Source organism: Corvus kubaryi, unplaced genomic scaffold (assembly GCF_017639235.1).
Source record: "Corvus kubaryi isolate FWS band 111438036 unplaced genomic scaffold, C.kubaryi_AGA036_p1.0 36978, whole genome shotgun sequence".
NCBI classification, from domain to species: domain Eukaryota; kingdom Metazoa; phylum Chordata; class Aves; order Passeriformes; family Corvidae; genus Corvus; species Corvus kubaryi.
Window position 1 is genome coordinate 29,923 of NW_024581000.1, and position 19,166 is coordinate 49,088.

Consider the following 19,166-nt stretch of genomic DNA (forward strand, 5'->3'; position numbering starts at 1 on the left):
GAGGAAGAAGAAAAAAGGAGGGGTGAGACGGAGGAAGAGGAGGAGGCGATAAGGAAGCAAGGAGGAGGAGGAGGAGGAAGCAAGAAGGAAAAATCAAGGAGGAAGAAGAGGATAGGAGGAGCATGAGGATGTGGTGAGGAGGAAGAGGTGAGGAGGAGAGGAGGAAACAAAGAGGAGGAGGAGGAGAGGAGGAAGCACCCCCTCCTCTCCCTTTACCCGCTCCTCTCCATCCCTCCCAGGCAGCAACTCCCAACCACCCGACATCCAAGGCGGAGGAAGCACATCCTCCTCCTCCTCCTCCATGGCGGAGCCCAGCCTGGCCGAGCAGCTCCGCGCCGAGGCCTCGTGTCCCGTGTGCCTCGAGCTCTTCCAGGACCCTGTGTCCGTCCCGTGCGGCCACAACTTCTGCCGGGGCTGCATCGAGCGCTGCTGGGAGAGCTCCCGGGGCTCGTTCTGCTGCCCGCGCTGCCGGAACGTGGCCCCGGAGCGGGGCCTGCGGCCCAGCCGGGAGCTGGGACACGTCGCTGACATTGCCCGGGGGCTGCTCCCGGGGGTCCCGGGGACCCTCTGCAGGCGGCACCGGGAGCCGCTGCAGCTCTTCTGCCGGGAGGAGCGGGCCCTGCTGTGCCTCGTGTGCAGCCGCTCCCGCGCCCATTGGCTCCACCGCGTCGTGCCCGCCGAGGAAGCCGCCCAGGAGTACAAGGTAACGCCCGCACAGCCCGTGGAGAGCGGCTTTCTGGGGGGAAAAATGCTCTGGAACTCTCGTGGGGAGCGGGGATCGCCAGGTTTAAATTCCTTGGTGGTGATTTCAGTACCCAAAGTGTGTGAAAACTCCTCAAAATGCTTTTTTTGGGGTGTTTTTAATCCGCTCTCAAGGGCATCTTCGCTGTTTCTTTCATTTCAAATAAATAGAAATTACTTTTGTTTAGTTATAAACACTTAGAAATCACTTTCCTCCCCCTTTTTCTGCTCCTTCTCTCTTCCCCTCCAAAAAGACTTTTTGAAAAGCTTATATAAACATAGGATGTTATAAACCAACACCAGTTCTTGTAGATAGAAGCACCCACTAAATAAATCCACCTGGGGTTAAAGACGGAGATCTTTATCCCAGAACCCAAATTTCCGGAGGCAGGGAGTGGTGTTTTGGGGGAAAATCTCTCTTATCTGGGGCTCCCAGCCCTCCCTGGACGCGGGGTTGGCTCGGGCTCAGCTCCTCGCTGGCAAAGCCTCTGCCATCTCAGACGAGGGACAGAGGAAATTTTAGTGGGAAAATAGATTTTTTTTCAGCCCCTCCGAGCTCACCTTTTATTTCCCTGCAGGAGCAGATCCAAAGCTGCCTCCAGGCTCTGAAGGAGGAGAGAGAAAAATACCTGGAAAGCCAAAAATCCAGCGGCCGGAGGAGTTTGCACCTGGTGGGAGCCCCCGAGAGAAGCTGGGAGGGTTGGGGGGTCGGGGGCCTATTTGGATCCCGAGGGGGGGGCCAGTTTTGGATCTCTCCCTCTACCCCAGTAGTGTTTTGAGGCCAAATCTCCTGGACTTGGCTCACGGAGCGTTGGGCTCCATGTTTATCTGCCGGGGTTCACCAGAGGCTGCGCTGGGGAGATAACGCAGAGCTGGGAGGGGAAGGGAGGGATCTCGGCCCTTTTCCCATCCCCTGCCCTCACCGCTGCTCCCGGCAGGACAAAACCAGGAGCGAGGGGCAGCGGATGGTGTGGGAATTCCAGGAATTGCGGCGGTTCCTGGAGGAGCAGGAGCGTCTCCTCCTGGTCCAGCTCGGGGACCTGGACAGGGCCATCGGCCGAGCCCAGGACGAGGCTCTGGCCAAGGTTTCGGAGGAGTTATCCCAGCTGGACACCCTCATCTGGGAGATGGAGGGGAAATTCCAGCAGCCCCCGAGCCACTTCCTGCAGGTGAGAGCCCAGAGTGCTTGGACTGGGGGGGGAAAAGGGGGAAAAAGCAAAATCCAAGACCCAGGAGCCCAAATTATCCCCACGGGAGCTCCCCTGGTGTCACTGCCACAGCCCTGGGAATGTCCCAGGTGGGACAGGGCTTGGACACCTCTGGGAAGCGGATTGGGTGTGGATTAGGATGGTTTTTAAAGTCCCTCCAAGCCAAACCAGGCTAGAATTCTTTGATCGCATGATTTGAAGGAACACAACTTGTTCCTCCTCTCCAACCATCTTCTCTCTCTTCCCACCTTTAGGACATCCGACAGCTCCTGGACAGGTAATGCAGCTCCCTCTCCCTTCTTGCACCTCTGGGGCCATCCAGGTGAATCCCGAGGTCAAGATTTCCCTCCAGCAGCTCAACTTCCCACTGCGCTGCTTCGGGCTCAGGAATTTGGGTCTGGGGGAAGGAAACTGCCCAGGAAGGGCAGGGAAAAAGGGGTTGGATTTGCTCTGCGGATAAACAGCCTCAGCCCATCCCGTAACGGCCCCGGGGATATTTAATGAGAATAAAATGAACCATCAGGTTGGGGGGGTTTGCCCCTTTTTTGGCCTCTTTGCAGCTGCGAGAGGATGAAGTTCCACCCCCCGGCCGAGATTTCCTCTGACCTGGAGAGGAGCCTCGAGGATTTTGTCCAGAGGAACATCCTGGTGAGGGGCACCTTGAGGAGATGCCAAGGTGCTGAGCGGGATTCGGAGGGGGCAGGGGGCCTGGTGTGGGAATCCAGAAGGAATGGTGTCCCTGGAAGTGAGATCCGGGAGAAACGGGGTCCTTGTGTGGGATATGTGGGAGAAATGGGGTTATTTTGTGGGATATCTGGGAGCAACGGAGTCTTTGTGTGTGAGATCCACGAGGAATGGGGAGGTCCTTGTGTGGGATATCCAGGAACTGTTCACCCAGGGAAGGACCCTGAGGTTTTCCCTGAGGGTTTTCCTGGGGCAAAAACAGTCGGGAAGTGGAGAGAAGGGAAAAATCAGCCCAGCAAAGGAGTTTCTTCTGCCAGGCCTCACCTGAAAAGTGGATTAGGGGTCACCGGTGGGAGAATCTAATCCCACGTGGGTGCAAATCCAGGGAGAGGATAGAGAGGGGATAAATCCATGTGGACAAATCCTTGGGGATGATTTTTGCTTGGCCAGGGGGTCCATCCCATGGGATGAAGGTATTGTCCGACCCTGAGTCTGTGACATCTCTCTTCTCAGACAGCCTCATGTTCCAGCTGCAGGAGCCGGGTGAGTCGGTGGGAGGAAATGGGGCATTTGGGCTTGTGGGAAAGGTTCCCATGGGAAAACCAGTGCCACTCCCGCTGCGGGAAGAGTGGGGGTCCTGATGTTGATGCTCCTGCTGTGTCCAGGGCCTGAGATACGTCCCAAAGATCCCAGAAAGAGCACTTCTGCTTCCCTTTCCCTGGCCCACCCACCCGTGACCCTCCAGAGCCGCAGGAAGTGGGAGAACGGGGCCGGTCCAGGTGCTGGGAGGGACAGGAGCATCTCCATCGTCCCCGACTCCCCTCTAAAGCTCCCTTATCCCGCAGCCAACGTCACCCTGGACCCGTCCACGGCTCATCCCAACCTGCAGCTCTCCGAGGACGGAAAAGAAGTGCGGGGGCAGCTGGTGCCGAGGGACGTTCCGGACCACCCCGAGCGCTTCGACTTCGAGCCCTGCGTGTTGGCGCGGGGGGGCTTCGCCTCGGGGCGGCATTTTTGGGAGGTGGAGGTGGGGCAGGGCGGGGTCTGGGCGCTGGGCGTGGTCCGGGAGTCCGCGCGCAGGAGGGGCCCCCTGAGCCTCACCCCCAAGGAGGGGGTGTGGGCGCTGGAAGCGTTCCATTCCCTGACCTCCCCCCGCGCCAACCTCCGCCTGCACCCCCCGCCCCGGCGGCTCCGCGTTTCCCTGGACTACGAGGGGCGTCGGGTGGCTTTTTTCAGCGCCGGCGACGACATTCCCATCCTGGAATACACCAGGGCCGCCTTCAACGGGGAGAGGGTCCTGCCCTGGTTCAAGATGGGGATGGGGGCGCGGCTGCTGGAGGTGACGCGGAGCCCCCGCTGCGAGGACCGGGGGGTGGCCGGGCGGTTCATGTCCCCTCTGGACTGGGTGGGGTTCGGGTTCTCGCTGCGGATCTGTCCCTGAGGCGGCTGTCGGCTGTGTCCCGAGTGATGCCGCGGGAATTCGCCGCTCCTGTGTCCGTCGGGAGCTCTGGGATGGCCCAGGGAGCGGCCCGTGGCGGAGTGGCCGCGCCAGGAGGAGCCTTGAGGGTGGAGAGCCCGTTTCAGTGTGTGGGGTTTTACCTTGTTGTGCCCTTGGCGGGATGAATCCTCCCGGGTTTCTCTCTTCCCAAAGTGCTTTTTGTCCAGAGTGTGTCTTGGACCCTTTACCCCTCGGTCTGGGGGCTGCTCCCAGGACCTCTGTCCACATTCCTGACGCTTCTTTCCAATAAAAGAACATTTTGGCTTGCACCCTCCCCTCCCTGCCCCTCCAGGAATTGTGTTCGTTTGGATTTCTGAGCCTCTGGGTGATAAGTTAGGAAAATCCGCACGGGATGGGGACACCTCGCTGAGCTTCCCCTCCCCAGCCTTTCACACAGACCGTGGAGGGACAAAAACCCTCCTGAAATCCAATTTTCCACATTATTGCTCCCAAAAAAAGGCTGTCCCCCCGTGCTGGCCTTTGGGAGGGACGAGGTGGGATCAATTCCAGGGTGGGTGGTGCCAACTGGCTGCTCCTCAGTCCGTAGAGCCGGGAAGGGCAGAGGCAGGACAGGACCTCTGACACCTCTTGCCGCTTTCACCGACATCGATTTCCTCAAAAACGCGCGACTTTCTTCCGAGGAAACCCAAAAGAGGAAGCGGCGGCACCGAAACAGCCCCGTTATTAATTTCGGAACCGAGAAGAGGAACCGGGAGTGACGCTGGGCTCGGAATAACAGGCACGGGATGAGTGGAGACCCCGTGACGGAGCCCCTTCCCCATCCCCACGGGTCCCACCGGGGACCACCCCTGGTCCCACCGGGATCCTCCCGGAGGCACTTCCTGGGAACCCACGGCACAAACGCCGTGTCCCGGGAATGTTCTGCATCCTTCGGGGCGAGGATCCCTCTGCCCTGACTCCTCAGGATCCCTCCCTGTCTCTGATCTCCACCCAGGGCGTCCCTTCTCTCCGGGGCGATGCAAAGCAGTTCCCACCCCGGCTGGTTTTCCAGGCTCTGCCGACTTCTTCCCCCACCTGATTCCCTATTCCAAGACGAAGGAGCCGAGCCCGAGGCTCTGCCGGTGTCTCACCGGGATCCACTCCCTTCCCTTCTGCCGAAACTTCCCTGGAAGCGTTTTTGGGGTGTTTGCTCCCAGTTCTGCCGTTCGCACCGCCAGCGACTCCTCCACGGCTCTTCTCGATGGGAAACTTGTACTGGAATTGAGATTTGCCTCTCCAATCCTGCCCGGGCTTTGCGCCCCTGCGCTGGGTGGCAGAGATCCTGCCACTAAAAATTCCATTAAAATAAACACGAATTTACCCACGGAGCTTAATGGAGGAGCAGAGGGTGAAAAATTCCCTGGAGGAGTTTCCCGGTGAGCTCAGAGCCAGGACTTGGCCACAGGGATGGAGGTGACAGGGTGTCCCGGACCCCGATTTGTGTCTCTCTGCCAATGCCCTCAAGGTTCTGGTTGGGCTTTTCCCTCCATTTTTCCCCATCCGTGGTCCCTCCAAGCCCTGGGAGTTCCTCGCCCACCTGGGAACCTGGACATCCAGTGTCTCCAGGGTTTTTCGGGGAGGTGGATGGTTTTAGTGCAAAAGGAGCAGGGTGGCAGCTCCCCGGGGCGGCAGCTCCAGGGATAAAATCCTTGAATTCTGATGAGGAAAAAACAGGAGAGGTGGGGGGAGACCTGACGCGCAGGCTCAGCCCAGTCGTGCCACGGATTCACCCGGGACGGGGAAGGAACAGGGAAAGGAAGGACCATCAAAGGGATAAACCGAGCGCGGTTTAGATCCCTTGGGAACAATTCCAGCGGGGATTCGGCTTCCTGAGCGAGGAGAGGAGGACTCCGAGGAAGGACAGCTGCCCTGGAGTGCGGGAAACTGGAGGACCTGGTAGGTGCCACCTGCTGACCTTCGGGAACATTTAGGGACACACCGAGCTCGGGAACATTCCTTTGGGAGGAAAGACGCTGTTACCGCAGCGGATTTGGGCAGAATTTGGCCAAATTTGGGCAGGGAGTTGCGATATTCCCAAACTTCCCAGTAAATTGATGGAGAAGAATCCAATCATGGATGGAGTTTCTTGGTTGCATCAGGTTTGAATTTTCCCCACACCCCCTCGCACCCCAACCTCCCCCTCCCCATCCCCTCCAGTCCCCGACAGAGATTTCCCCAGGAATTCAAGGAAAATGAGTCAGGATTTGAATCCAGAGGTGTTGTCCCGTGGGAAATGCCTTTCCATGAGTTCCTCGGGGTATTTCCCACCCCACTTTTCCTTTGTCAATTAAAAACCCCGCTTGGATTTGGGGCCGCAGGTTCCGGGGGGAACCTGAGCTCCTCTCGCTCCCACAGCTGGAAGACCTGAAAAATGAGCTGGAGAAGAGGCAGGCAAAAAAACCCGCGGAGATTTCCCACCTGGACACCCCGGCACAGCGGCAGGAAGAGAAGAATCAGCAGCTGGTGAGGGAATTCTCCTGTTTTGAGGGAAAATCAGAGGGAAGATCACTGCGTTAATAATTGGGGTTCTCCTGGTTCCCGCTTGCTCCTGTTCCCCCTGGAGAGCTGAAAGCCCCAAGGGGATGGGGAGAGGGAGGTTTGAGCCTGGAAAGATGGGGAAAAGGGGATTAAATCCCTGTGGGAAGGCTGGTGGTTCCCTATGTTTCCGAATAATTCCCTTTGCTGTGATTTGAGGGATCTCACGCTGAGCTGTCTTTCCTTTCTCTCTTCCCCCAGGATGCAAAAAGTTCCATCAGCAGGTTTGTGGCCTCCCTGAAAAGCTTTTCCATGAGTTTTCCCAAGAGGAAATGGAGGAGGGAACTTGCCGGTGCCGCTTGAGGCAAATCCTCGGCTCCAGGGAGGAGAATTTTTGGTCCTTCATCACTTTTGGGATGCACTAATCCACAGAGATTTGGTCTCAAAATCACCTCCATGTTGGCTCTAATTTAAAATCTTGGCTCATCTCTCCAGCCAAGTCCTTCCCAAAGATTCCTTCTTTCCTCATAAAATAAGATTTAGAAACAAAGAAAAAGAGATTAATCCGACAGGGAAATTTGGCCTTTGATATCCTGGACTTCCAAGGGAGGGGGGAAATTAAAACCCAATATTCCAACAACACCATCCTTCATTCCTTGTGGCTCCCGAAGCCTCTGTGGTTGTTCTGAGAAGTGTGAGGGCGTTTTTTATTGGGTTCATTTTTTTTATCCCAGGTGTGGGAGAGTGACTTTCCAGCTGCCCCTGGATACGGCTCCGGGGCCAGAAGAGCGAGTTTGTCACTTCTCGTGGAGGAGCAGTGCCCTGAAGGAAGCCCTGAGCAAGCTCCAAGGTACCCAGAAGGAGAACAAAAATAGATTTAAGTCATAATTTGGGAGAGCTGGAAGAGCTGAGCTGCCCTTCTCCCATCCCGGATATAAACTGGGACCAGAAATGTTGCAGGGAGAACCTGGAGATGGAGGAGAGGAAGGGCAAAGGGCTTTTCCTGGTACCAAAAAAAAAAAAAAGGATAATTTGAAAATCAGGGTGACCCAAGGAGGTTTTTCATTAGTTTTTTTTATTTCAGCCCAGCCAGCCGGGTCTTGTCCCACGGCTGCTGCAGACTCTGCTCATTTTCCTCCCACATCACCTCTTCCCTTCCTCTTCTTCCCTCCCTTATTTTTAGCCTCAAATCCACAGGGATTCCTGCACCACCATTGCCGTGGCTTTTCTTTCGATTTTTTGGGGCAAAACCCAGCTTTTTCTGCTTCAAGGACAACACTTCCCATCAAATCATGGGGTGACTCTTGGGGTTGTCTCGTGCAGGGCTGAGAGTTGGACTCAGTGACCCTTGTGTGGCTCTTCCAACTCAGATATCCCAGGAACACCATGGCCTGGGAGGGTTTTCCCCAGTTCTGGGAGATTTCTTGATGCTTCTCCCAGGTGATCCAAGAGAAGGGATCTGAGACCCTCAGATGCCAAACGAAGCCTGGTCCCCACCCCTGGTTCTATCCCCCCACAGCCAGCGTGACCCTGGACCCTGACACGGCTCATCCCGACCTCGTCCTGTCTGAGGACGGGAAGAGCGTTTGGCGTGGAGCCGGACACTGCGACCTCCCAGACAACCCAGAGCGCTTCGACTACTGGCCCTTCGTGCTGGGCCACCAGGGCTTCGTGGCCGGGCGGCACTGCTGGGATGTGGACGTCAGGGACGGCGGCGACTGGGCCGTGGGGGTGGCCCGGGAATCCGTGCGGAGGAAGGGGCGGCTCAGCCTCGGCCCCCAGGGCGGGATCTGGGGCCTGGAGAAGTGGGGGGGGCAGATCCGGGCCCTGACCGCCCGCAAGGTGACCCTGGTGGCCCTGAGGTGGCTGCCCCGCAGGGTCAGCATCCACCTGGACTGCGGCGGGGGGACTGTGGCATTTTTTGACGCCGAGGACGGGAGGCTCCTGTTCATCTTTTCCCGCGTGTCCTTCGCCGGGGAGAGGGTCCGGCCCTGGCTCTGGGTGGTGGGGGCCAGGTCCAGGCTCCGGCTGTGTCCTTGAGGGAAAAGTGTCCCCCATTTTCACAGCCTCGGGGGGCAACTGGAGCAGGCCCTGGGGCAAGTTTGTGTTTCCTTCTCTGCCGGGAGAAGGGAGAAACCTGGGAAAAACAAGGCAAAGAGAGGGAAGAAGCTGTGGAGAAGGGACCCTGAGGCAGAGAAATGGGAAACAGTGGGAAAATGGGAGAAATTGGGATGGAAAGGCAAAATTTCCCAAGGCTTGCCTGACTGGCTGTAGATGACCCCATCTGAGCTGGTCACCTCCAAACCAAGGGCTACAAATTACATTTTTTTAGCCTTTTCCCCAACCTCCAATGGGTGGAATTGCCCTAAAGCAGCTGTTGTCTCCCTGGAAAAGGTCCCCGTGGCGACCAGTTCTGTGGGTTCCATGATTTATATCATTAATAATAAAAAAGGATGTGATTTCCCACTCCGTGTCCTTCCCGACTGCTGGCAGTGGTACTTCCAGGGAGAAGGGACAGGGACAGTCCCTGGGCCACCTGCATGGGGCTTGTGGCTCTTCCAGGGTGCAAACACCAGGAAAAGGGTTTAATTAAAATTCCATCTTGATCTTGGCACCCAGGAGCAGCAAACACCAAACAGAGAAGAAGTTAAAACATCTTTTTACTTCATCCAAAGTGAGAGGAGAGGAGAGGAGAGGAGAGGAGAGGAGAGGAGAGGAGAGGAGAGGAGAGGAGAGGAGAGGAGAGGGATTGGGATGGTGCAGGATGGGGTGGGAAAGACGTGGCTCCGTTTTCAGCCACCAGATTTGGGGGTGACAACTCGGGACAGCAACCCCGAGGGATACGCAGCGTCGCTGAGGGTGGAAAGAGAGACTTCAGCAGACACAAGTCCCCTGAGGTGCTGGGAATGGGTGATAAACCTTGCAGTTTGGGGAAGCTCAGGGGCACAAGGTGATCCGGGAGCCCTCGCCCCACACCAGGAACCAAGGGTGGACGCTCTGCCCCTTGAAGGAGGCCGCCGGGAAGGCGAAGATCAGACTCCTCTTATCAGCATCAAAAAAAGCCACCTGGCCCCTCTCGTAGTCCAGGGCCACCCGCACCCTCCTGGGCGCGCGGATCGGGAACAGCGGGATGCGCTCCAGGGAGGTGAGAGCCCAGAACTCGCCCTGGCAGAGCCCCATGGACCAGAGCTCCCACTCGGCGCTCCCGGGGGTCTCTCCCCCGCTCCCGGGGGTCTCCCTGGCCACCCCCAGGGCCCAGGACCCCGCGGGTGCCACCTGCACGTCCCAGCAGCGCCTCCCGGCCGTGACGCCCTCGCGGCCCAGCACGGAGGGGTCGGTGCCGGGTCCGGGTCCGTCCGCGGGAGCGTCGGTGCCGGGTCCGTCCCCGGGAGGGTCCTGGGCGCTTTCCCAGCTGACGCTGCTCCCGTCGGGCGCCACGAGGAGCTGGGGGTGAGCCGTGCTGGGGTCCAGCGTCACCGTCACTGCGCCAGAGGGGATTCCATGGATCCCGCCTCCCCTCGTCCCGCGGGGATGATCCTCGCGGTGAGGATTCCCCGGCTCCCCGCGGGGCTTTTCCCTCATTTCCCGTCGTTTGTTCGGCATCTCCCACCCAGCTCGTGGCCCACCCCTCATCCCGCATCCCAGGACTTACTTTTCTCTGGCAGCTCAAACATCAGGATGTCTGAAAAAAGGGAGACAGGGATTGATATAAAATGCGAGGATCAGTGGGAACGGGAATGTGGGGAGGCTGTTCTGCCACGCCGAGAATGACGACCGGAATTGTGATAAAACAGGTTTGCAATCAAAAAATAATTGCAATAAAAAAAATAGCAATAAAAATAATCGCAATAAAATACAGCATATACTCTAAGTAAAGAAATATAATGATTGCACGTATACATAATAATTAGATAATAATCATGTAATAAACATAAACATATATAATAGATACAATAACTGCAATTAATATATATAATAAAATCAATGAAATTCATCGCTTCATCTCCCAGCCTGCTCCCAATACCTTGGAAGCTCCTCAGAGTCTCCTCCAGGAGAGTATTTTCCTCCCTGAAGTGATGAATTTTCTTTTCCAGCTCTGGAAGAGGCGACAGGGGCAGCTGGAGGTTTTCCTTTACAAGCCTGGAGAAGGACGGAAGGAAGAGGTTGAGAATCCACCCCTGAGGGAGTCCAAGGAATTCTCTGTGCACACCCACAGAGGAGCCTTTAGGGACGGGCTCAGAGCCCTTTGCTCAGGGATTTGGCCACAAAACCAAATACTTTGGTCTCTAAATGAGGCCAAACCCAGGATCCAACCCCCAATCCCAGCCCGGGGTGGGAGGAGGAGCTCAGGAAGCCCCGTCCTTACCTGCTCAAGGTGCCATTGATGTCCTGGAAGGGAGAGAAGGGAGATGGGACTCGGTGAGTCACGGAATCACACAGAATCATGGAAACACACTGGAAGAGATTTTCTAGGCCCATCGGGTCCAACCAGCGGGAAAACTGCTGAGGCACCAGATTTGGGTCTGGAGCAGGGCACGGCTGCACCGCAGAATGGTTTGGGTTGAAGGGACCCCCAGACACCACCACGTTCCACCCCCTGCCGTGATCCCACGGGACTGGGTTGCTCCAAACCCCGCTGGACCCTGTGGCTCCATCCCGTTATCCCTCGTCACCTGCAGGAAGGTCCTGGCTGGTTGCCGGCACTTCTCCTCCAGCTCCTGGATGCGGGCATCCAGCCGGGAGATCTCCTTCGTCAGGCTCGTCACGTTTTCCTCCTGCACCTTCCCGATGTCCCTCTCCAGGTCCCCCAGCCGAGCCAGGAGGTGACGGGAATGCTCCTCCAGGGAGAGGTGCAGCCCCTGGAACTGGGAGAGAATCCGCTGCCGCTCGACTTCGGTCTTCTCCTGCGGGATGGGACACAAGGAGCTGGGTGGGAAGGGGGAGTCAAAGCCCCTCCCTGGAGAGGAACCCCAGCTCCAGGGACGACCTCGCCCCTCTACATCCATCGGGAGACACCCACTCCCCCACCCTTCTGCTCTAAAGCATTTACCAAATACTCCCAGTTCCTCCTCATTTCAGCCTCCCGGAACTCCTGGATTTTGTCTCTGTCGTCCTTCAGGGTTTGCAGCTGAGCCTGGATTTGTCCCTGAGGGGAGGAAAATTGTCTGAAAATTGGGACAACTTCAAAAACACACTCTGGGCAGGGGGTTGGAGTGCGGAGTTCCATTTCTCCTCCCCGTCCAGGAAAACATTCCCGCTCTTATTGTCCACGTTCCTGCTGATTTAGGGATTGGCAGGTATCCGCTAAGCGCTGGAGCTGGACGGAGGCTGCAATTCCTCAGCAGGGAAGAGGATGAAGACCCGGATCCCTCCAGGCTCGGAGGAGAGCAGAGAGAGCAGAAGCACCGGAGCGTGTCCTGTCCCCTTGAAACGGGCTGGGCACAGGGGAGGCAAATCCGTGGGGACATTTCTGCCCTGGCCCGGCTCCTGGATGGGAAACCCTGCCTTTACCTGGTATTCCCGGACAACCTCCGGCACCGGGAGCACGGTGTGGGAGCGGTGCGCGCGGGACTCGCGGCAGATCGCGCACAGTAGAGCCCCGTCCTCCTTGCAGAAAACCTCCAGGGGCTCCCGATGCTTCTGGCATCCTTCCTCCTCCTCCTCCCCAGTTCCCAGGGCTTCCCCGCGGCTCAGCCGCCGAGCGATCTCCAGCACCCGCGCCAGCTCCCGGCTCGGGCGGAGGCTCCGCTCCGGGGCCGTGTCCCGGCACCGCGGGCACGCGAACCCCGCCGTGGGCCATTCCCAGCAGCGCTCGATGCACGAGCGGCAGAAGTGGTGGCCGCAGTGGATGGACACGGGGTCCCGGAAATATTCCAGGCAAATGGGGCAGGAGGCCTCCCCCGGGAGCGCGTCCCGAGCGCTCGGCGCGTCCATGGGGCCACGGGGGATGCAGGAGCAGCCGCTTTCATTTTCTCCCGGACGGGGGAAGGCGTTGCCTTCCTGCCCCTCGCGGGTGGGGGGACGCGGAGCCCAGGGGGGTGGGGATGGAGAGGTAGGCGACGGCCAAAATCCTCCTGGTTCGGCCCCCCGGCTGGTCCTAAACCTCTGCTCCGGGTGGGATTCCTGGGATCCACAGCCCGGTGAGGGATTTTTAAAAATTTGGATTTCTTAACATTCTGATTAAAAAAAAAAAAAAATCGGATTTTTAAATTTGGATTAAAAAAAAAAAAATTAGATTTTAAGAAACTTTTTATTTAGGTATTTTTTCCCCTGAAACTGTGCGAAAAGGAGGCAGGTTGCTCCCAGCCCTGGATCTACCTGCACCTTGAAGCGGTTGAGCAAAATCCCACAGAAAACCTTGGATTACTGATTTTCTTTTCCTCTGGCGCTGAGCAAATCTCTCCTTGTCTGTCAAACCCGAGCCTCCAGCTCCCTCTTGAGCCCACGCCCGGCGAGAATTCACGGTGATTACACCCGGTTAATCAAGGAGGGAAACCACTTGGAAAGGGGGATGTTGATCCATCCCAACTCTCCGAACGCCTCACCCCCCGATAAATCAACCTTAGCCCCAGATTAATAAAAAAAAAAAAAAAAAAAAAAAAAAAAAAAAGTGTTTTGAGCACGAAGCCGCCCCCCAGGTTTCAGTCTGAATGTTCCGAGCACCGGAAAACCCGGAACCTCAAAAAACTCCCGCACAGAATTAACGGCGCATGAGTTTTTGACCTATTTCCTCCAAAAAAAGCATCATTTAGACACCGACGCCAGCGAGTTCCGGTGGCTTCTGCACGTGAAGGGCTCCGGAGTTTACAGGCTGGTGGTCCAGCGGGGGGTCTTGGAAGAAAAGGAAAGTTAAAAATAGGAGGGTCTGTGGTCAGCGGCTCAGCCCTGACCCATGAGAGAAACGATTTCCTGTGTAAAAGGAGAAGTGAGATGAGCAATAAAAGTATGTTTGAATAAAGGTATTTATAGCTGCACGTACGGGCGGGGGTGTTGGAGTCGGGAATTCAGGAACGCTGAATAATCGGGAGGCGGAATGAGCAGCAAAGGATGAGTTGGTGGTTTCACCCGAAGAGTTACTGCAAGCTCTGTCCCCATGCCTGTGCCCTTCAACTAATAAACTAGGAGTGAATTAATAAATACGCATATAAATTAAATTTATCGATGAATAAATAAAAAAAAAAAAATTGAAAGCAGTGAAACCAGGCTGATACCTCGTTCAGACCCCAAGGGGAGGTTTGGGGCAGCCTCTCACTTTCCCCGGGTGTTTTTTGGGGGAGAAGAGGGTGAAACAGAAGCTGCAGTTGGATCCCAGCCAAGCCGGTAAGTGATGAAGGAAGTTTAATTTCCATTTAATCTTCTTCCAACCCGCTGCGGGCCTGGCGGGGAGGGGGATTCTCTGTCCCTCTCCGGCTCCGCTGCTGCTGCAGTCGGGGGTCAAAGCCGGTGTCAAACAACCCGGTGCCAGACCCGGTATTAAACGCGGTGCCGAACAACCCAGTGCCACACCCGGCGCCAAACCCGGCTCATCTCAGCAGCCAAGCTGTTCGGCTCTCGCTTTCACCTCCCTGGGGCCGAGGCACCTGCAGGAAGCGGAGCAGCCGCGGGGCCAGCCCGGCCTCGGGGGAAAGCGAAACCGCCCCGTCCCCGCGGCCATGGCCGAGCACGGCCCCGCCGGGAGCCTCCGCGCCGAAGCCTCCTGCCCGCTGTGCCTCGGCCTCTTCCAGGACCCCGTGTCCATCCACTGCGGCCACAACTTCTGCCGCTCGTGCATCGAGCGCTGCTGGGAGAGCTCCCGGGAGAGCTTCCCGTGCCCGCGCTGCCGGGAGACGGCCCCGGAGCGGAGCCTGAGACCCAACCGGGAGCTGGCCAAGATTATCCGGATCGCGCAGCGCCTCAGCCTTAGGGGGGGATCCGGGAGAGGCGAGCGGCTCTGCCAGAGGCACGGCGAGGCTCTGAAGCTCTTCTGCGAGCAGGACCAGACCCCCGTGTGCCGCGTGTGCCGCGAGTCCCAGGACCACCGGCTCCACGCCGCCGTCCCCATCGAGGAAGCGGCGGAGGAGCACAAGGTGGGAGGTGTCCGGGTGTCCCTGGGGATTAGAGAGGAGGAAAAGGAGGAGAGAGGAGGAGGGGGAGGCCAGGTGAGCGTTGTTTTCCTTGCAAAGGTCTGGATTTCTGCGCCTTCCGCCTGTTCTCTGCCTCACGTTGGGTGACAGTCACTCCCCCCTCCCTCCCCCCTCCACCGCCCCTCGCTCACGGCATCGCCGGATGGAGGCAAAGGCACCGATTCGGTGTTTCCCCTCCGATCAGGAGAAATTCCAGGCTCACGCGCAGATCCTGAAGGACAGGAGAGAAAAGATGCTGGGGCTGAAGGCGGCTGAGGAAGGGAAAAGCCTGCACTTGCTCGTGAGTGACCCTTCCCTTGTCCCTCTGGCCGTGGTGATGGATGTGGAGGCACACCTGGGCTACCTGTGCCTGTCACCGCCCTCACGGGGAAGAATTTCTCCCCAGTATCCAGCCTAAACCCGGATTTTGCCAGGTTATTGTGGATCTCTGCCTCCCTCCATGTGCTCGCACGTTCCCGGGCTCCCCCTATTAACAGACAGAAAACGGGAATCACCCAATCGCATCTTTCTTGCCTTGTTGTCCCTTTCCCTGATCTCTATCGCTGACTAATCTGTTTATGGGTTTGTTTTGCATCTTCCCTTGTCCAAAGGTCTGGAGCGTTTGGGTACAAAGTTTACGGACCATGGGAAAATGCTTTGCCAGCAGCCCTCACCTAGAAATGGCAAAAACAAAAAAACAAAAAACAAAAAAAAACCACCTCTTGATTCTCCCCAGGCTTTGCAAGAACCCTGGAATTTCTGGCGGTGACAAATCCCCCCTTCAATCCACTCTGCTGGCATTTCTCTCCCCTATCCCTGCCCCAGCCCTGCATGTCCGTTCCCGTTGCAGGAGCGGGTGGATGCGGAGCGGCAGAGGGTCCGGTCCCAGGTCAAGGAGCTGCACCAGCTCCTGGAGGAGCAGGAGCAGCTTCTCCTGGGCCGACTGGCAAAGCTGGACCGGGAGATCGTGCAGAGGCAGGAGGAGAACATCAGCAGGCTCTCAGAGCAAGTCTCCTCCATGGGCCAGCAGATCCAGGAGCTGGAGGACAAGTGCCGGCAGCCACCCTGGGAACTCCTGCAGGTGAGACCTCAGAGCCCTCTGAAAACCCTTGGCCACCTGTGGTGCCACCAGGCCACCAGCAAAATTAATCCTAAACAGAATCCCAGGATCATGGTTTGAGTAGGAAGGGGCCTCACAGGCCACCTAGACCACTGGGCCACCTTTCTCCAATCGCCGTCCAACCTGGAGATATAAAAACTCCTTTTAAAACCCATCTCTTTTTTCCTAAATTATTCTCTTCAATCCCCACAAAGTCATCCCAACTGTCCACTGGAATGTTGTGGATCTCAACTCGCTGGTCACTGGGGTTCACTTGTCCAGTTGAACACTCCCAGCACTAGTCTGAGTTCCCTTGTCCACAGTGGGAAACCACCGGTGCTCCCCTGGTCTGGAGGTTGCCACCAAAGTCACCATCTGAGCCCACCTCTGGGCTTCGTTTCACCCCTGGTTCGATAATTAAATATTAAAATATCAAAACATTCAAACATTCAAACGTCTAAATATTCAAATATCCAAGCATTTAAACACCCAAACATTCAAATAGTCATATATTCAAATAAGCAGAGATGTTCATTAGCAGCGGTCACGCCCATCCTGGGAGGGGGGATGATGCTGATAACCGAACTGCTCATTAAGATTGCCATGACCTCACCCGAATTCCCGCAGATCCAGAATCCCTCATTTAGGCTGAGCAGCGTCCCAGGATGACCCCAGAGCCCTCCCTGGTTATTCGCCCCAGGCTGGCTCCGCTCTGACCCCACAATCCCTCTGATCTGTCTCTCTCTCTCTCTCTCCTGCAGGACAGCAGAGACATCCTGAGCAGGTTTGTGGCTCCTCTCCTGCATTCCTGCCACGTGCTTGTCGTTTGTCCCCATGGCTGGGGGACTCCAAAACCCCAACAATCTGTGACCTGTGTGACAGGGACATGCAGGACACAACTAGGACACCACAAAAGTCCAGTTAGGATGCTGGAGACCAGAGTCAGGTACTGGGGGCTGAAGGTACCTCCAGCTCTGCTGCAACTGCTCTGTGATCCATGAAAACCTCCCTGTTCCTGGAGGGATGAGCTTTTCCTTTTCAGCCTGTCAAAAATAGGGAGCCAACAGCTAAAAGTGTCAAATTCTAAGGGAATCAATCTTCCACCCTTTAACAGACCTGCTCAAGTCCCCTTCGGACTGGGAGGTGGGTTATTGGAAGGAGGAAAGTGGACATGGAAAGGCATTTTTATTCCCTGATTTCCACTGGTGGAAAATCTTCACCACCCAGGGACTCCTCAGCAGTGGTTGGGTCAGCAAATGTTTTCCAGGAGCTCCTTGATGAGGAGCAGATCCCAAAAACCTCCTGTAGATGCCTAAACCCAAGAGGAATGGAGTTATAAAACTGTGGAAACTTGGGATGGTTTGGGAAGGAAGGGACCTTTCAAGTCTTCCCAGAGCCCAGCTGTCTCTCCAGTCCCACCATTCCATATTTCTGTGGAGAAAATCTTCTCCTTCTTTCCAGGCTGGAGAAGCAGAGTGCCCTGGAGACAGTGGAGACATCACCAGAGCTGGCAGAGGAACTCACGGGGCTGCCCCAGAGAAATGTCACACTCAAAGAAATGCTGAAGAAGTTCCAAGGTATGGAGGGACCAGGGATGGGGGTCAGAAGCAGCACTGCATCAGCGTCACGTTCGGAAATCACCCCTCAAAAGTGAAAATCCCAAATATTTCCACATGGCAGCTTAAGAAAGGAAAGCCATGGGACACCCCCCAATGACCAGCAAAACCCCCCACACTCCAGAGCCTCATTTTTGCTCCAAGCCAAATTCCCTTTGTTGGCTTTTCCACTCTCCCAGTCCTGCACAGGGGCATCAAACCATCCCCAGCACCCCAGATGGGGGGAGACGGGACAAACCCAACCCCAAAGCTCTCGGGGGGTGACACCCATGTGTGACAGCCATCCTCTCCCTCTGCAGTGAGCCTGACGCTGGATCCGGACACGGCCCATCCCCGGCTTGCCCTGTCTGAGGATGGGAAGTGTGTCCGGTGGGAGGACACCCGGAGGGCCGTCCCCGACCACCCCAAACGCTTCGACTCCTCGCGCTGCGTCCTGGGCCGGGAGGGATTCGGCTCTGGCCGGCACTACTGGGAGGTGCAGGTGGGCAACGGGGCTGCCTGGGCTGTCGGCGTGGCCAAGGAATCTGTGCGCAGGAAGGGTCGGATCAGCGTCAAGCCCGAGGTGGGGATCTGGGCCGTGGGGCAGTGCGGGAGCCAGTGCCAGGCTCTCACCTCTCCCACCGTCCCCATCTCCCTGCCCGAAACCCCCGAGGTGGTTGGGGTCTACCTGGACTACGAGGCTGGGCGAGTGGCATTCTTCGATTCGCAGAGGGCGATCCCGATGTTCACGTACCCTCCGACATCCTTCGGCGGGGAGCAGGTCCTGCCTCTTCTCTGCCTGGGCAGGGGGTGCCAGTTCACTCTGTCACCCTGACCCTCCCCCGTGGTGGGTCGCTCACCTGGGGGGTTTCAGGATGGAAAATTCCCCTTTCTCCATCATTTCTGCCGACGAGAAGCCATGGTTGGTGTAGAGAAATGCTGATCTGAGGGCTGGGAGAGACTTTCTGTGCCAGGGTGGTGATGAGGGAGAGGATGAGAGGGGAAAAGGATGTAAAATAAATGGAAATAGGGCAAAGAGTGGGAATAATTGGGATGATCAGAACAATCTGCTGGTGGCTGGGGCCACCTGAGGCATTTCCTGGGACCTGGACATCTGGATGCCTGGGCATCTGGGGTCTACCAGCATCATCTCCTGGGGTCCAGCAAGATCATCTCCCAGGACCTGGGTCCACCAGAGGCTTTTCCTGGAGTTTGGATGCCTGGGGTCCATCGGGGTCAGATCCTGGGGTTCATGGGGATCATCCCCTGGGGACTTTTAGGGTCAAATCCCGGGGTCCATTGGTATAACGGCCTGGAGTGGATTGGGATCATGCGCTGGGATCTATCTGGGTCGGGATCACATTCTGGGGTGCATCGGAATCCAGTCCTGGGATCCATCGAGGCCACGATGAAGTCCCGCGTGCCACCGAGGTCATCCGTCCAAAACAGAATCACTCAGAGAACCTCGCAGAGCGTTTCCCTGGTGGTCTAGTGGTTAGGATTCGGCGCTCTCACCGCCGCGGCCCGGGTTCGATTCCCGGTCAGGGAACACTGCTTTTTTTCTTCTTTTCCTCCCCAAATCCACTTTTTTGGGGGGTGTGTTTTGGGAAATCTTTTCCGTATTTAAACATCTCCTAACTCCCAAAACACCCCCTGTCTCTTCTTTTTGTGCCTCTCCCTTCCCGCGGGGCGTCAGCTACCACCTACCCCAGCTCCTTCTGTTATTGAGCAATAAATAAATAAATAAATAAATAAGCAGTAACG

The 19,166-nt window shown here is 56.9% G+C and overlaps 4 protein-coding genes and 1 non-coding gene across 11 annotated transcripts; 4 read left to right on the top strand and 1 right to left on the bottom strand.

Moving 5' to 3' along the window:
- Positions 1-81: 81 nt before the first annotated feature.
- LOC121660869 (E3 ubiquitin-protein ligase TRIM11-like) lies at positions 82-4,400 on the top strand. Of its 6 annotated transcripts, XM_042020444.1 has the most exons (8): positions 82-147; positions 240-703; positions 1,320-1,412; positions 1,680-1,910; positions 2,204-2,226; positions 2,510-2,625; positions 3,084-3,176; positions 3,479-4,400. In XM_042020444.1, the coding sequence occupies exons 2-8, from the start codon at positions 302-304 to the stop codon at positions 4,072-4,074; spliced, it is 1,554 nt and encodes a 517-aa protein (XP_041876378.1). In that variant the 5' UTR covers positions 82-147; positions 240-301; the 3' UTR covers positions 4,075-4,400. The 6 variants fall into 6 exon arrangements, with proteins under 6 accessions (XP_041876378.1, XP_041876377.1, XP_041876380.1 ...); XM_042020443.1 differs by lacking the exon at positions 82-147 and having other exon boundaries at positions 161-703; XM_042020446.1 differs by lacking the exon at positions 82-147 and having other exon boundaries at positions 161-703; positions 3,147-3,176.
- Positions 4,401-6,364: 1,964 nt separating this feature from the next.
- On the top strand, positions 6,365-9,072 carry LOC121660880 (E3 ubiquitin-protein ligase TRIM39-like). The gene is made up of 5 exons (XM_042020478.1): positions 6,365-6,388; positions 6,487-6,594; positions 6,868-6,890; positions 7,341-7,456; positions 8,126-9,072. Exons 1-5 carry the CDS (start codon positions 6,365-6,367, stop codon positions 8,644-8,646), a joined length of 792 nt encoding a protein of 263 aa, XP_041876412.1. The 3' UTR covers positions 8,647-9,072.
- Positions 9,073-9,177: 105 nt separating this feature from the next.
- On the bottom strand, positions 9,178-12,813 carry LOC121660868 (zinc finger protein RFP-like). Of its 2 annotated transcripts, none has more exons than XM_042020441.1 (7): positions 12,118-12,813; positions 11,657-11,752; positions 11,280-11,510; positions 10,973-11,145; positions 10,631-10,746; positions 10,259-10,288; positions 9,178-10,088 (listed from the first exon to the last, which is right to left on the bottom strand). In XM_042020441.1, exons 1-7 carry the CDS (start codon positions 12,538-12,540, stop codon positions 9,544-9,546), a joined length of 1,614 nt encoding a protein of 537 aa, XP_041876375.1. In that variant the 5' UTR covers positions 12,541-12,813; the 3' UTR covers positions 9,178-9,543. The 2 variants fall into 2 exon arrangements, with proteins under 2 accessions (XP_041876375.1, XP_041876376.1); XM_042020442.1 differs by having other exon boundaries at positions 10,973-10,995; positions 12,118-12,811.
- A 1,444-nt stretch (positions 12,814-14,257) lies between these two features.
- LOC121660870 (E3 ubiquitin-protein ligase TRIM39-like) lies at positions 14,258-19,155 on the top strand. Its single transcript, XM_042020450.1, has 6 exons — positions 14,258-14,672; positions 14,914-15,009; positions 15,559-15,789; positions 16,569-16,591; positions 17,269-17,384; positions 17,723-19,155. Exons 1-6 carry the CDS (start codon positions 14,259-14,261, stop codon positions 18,235-18,237), a joined length of 1,395 nt encoding a protein of 464 aa, XP_041876384.1. The 5' UTR covers position 14,258; the 3' UTR covers positions 18,238-19,155.
- TRNAE-CUC lies at positions 18,880-18,951 on the top strand. The gene has a single exon. It is a non-coding gene; the product is annotated as a tRNA-Glu (tRNA).
- Positions 19,156-19,166: the final 11 nt, after the last annotated feature.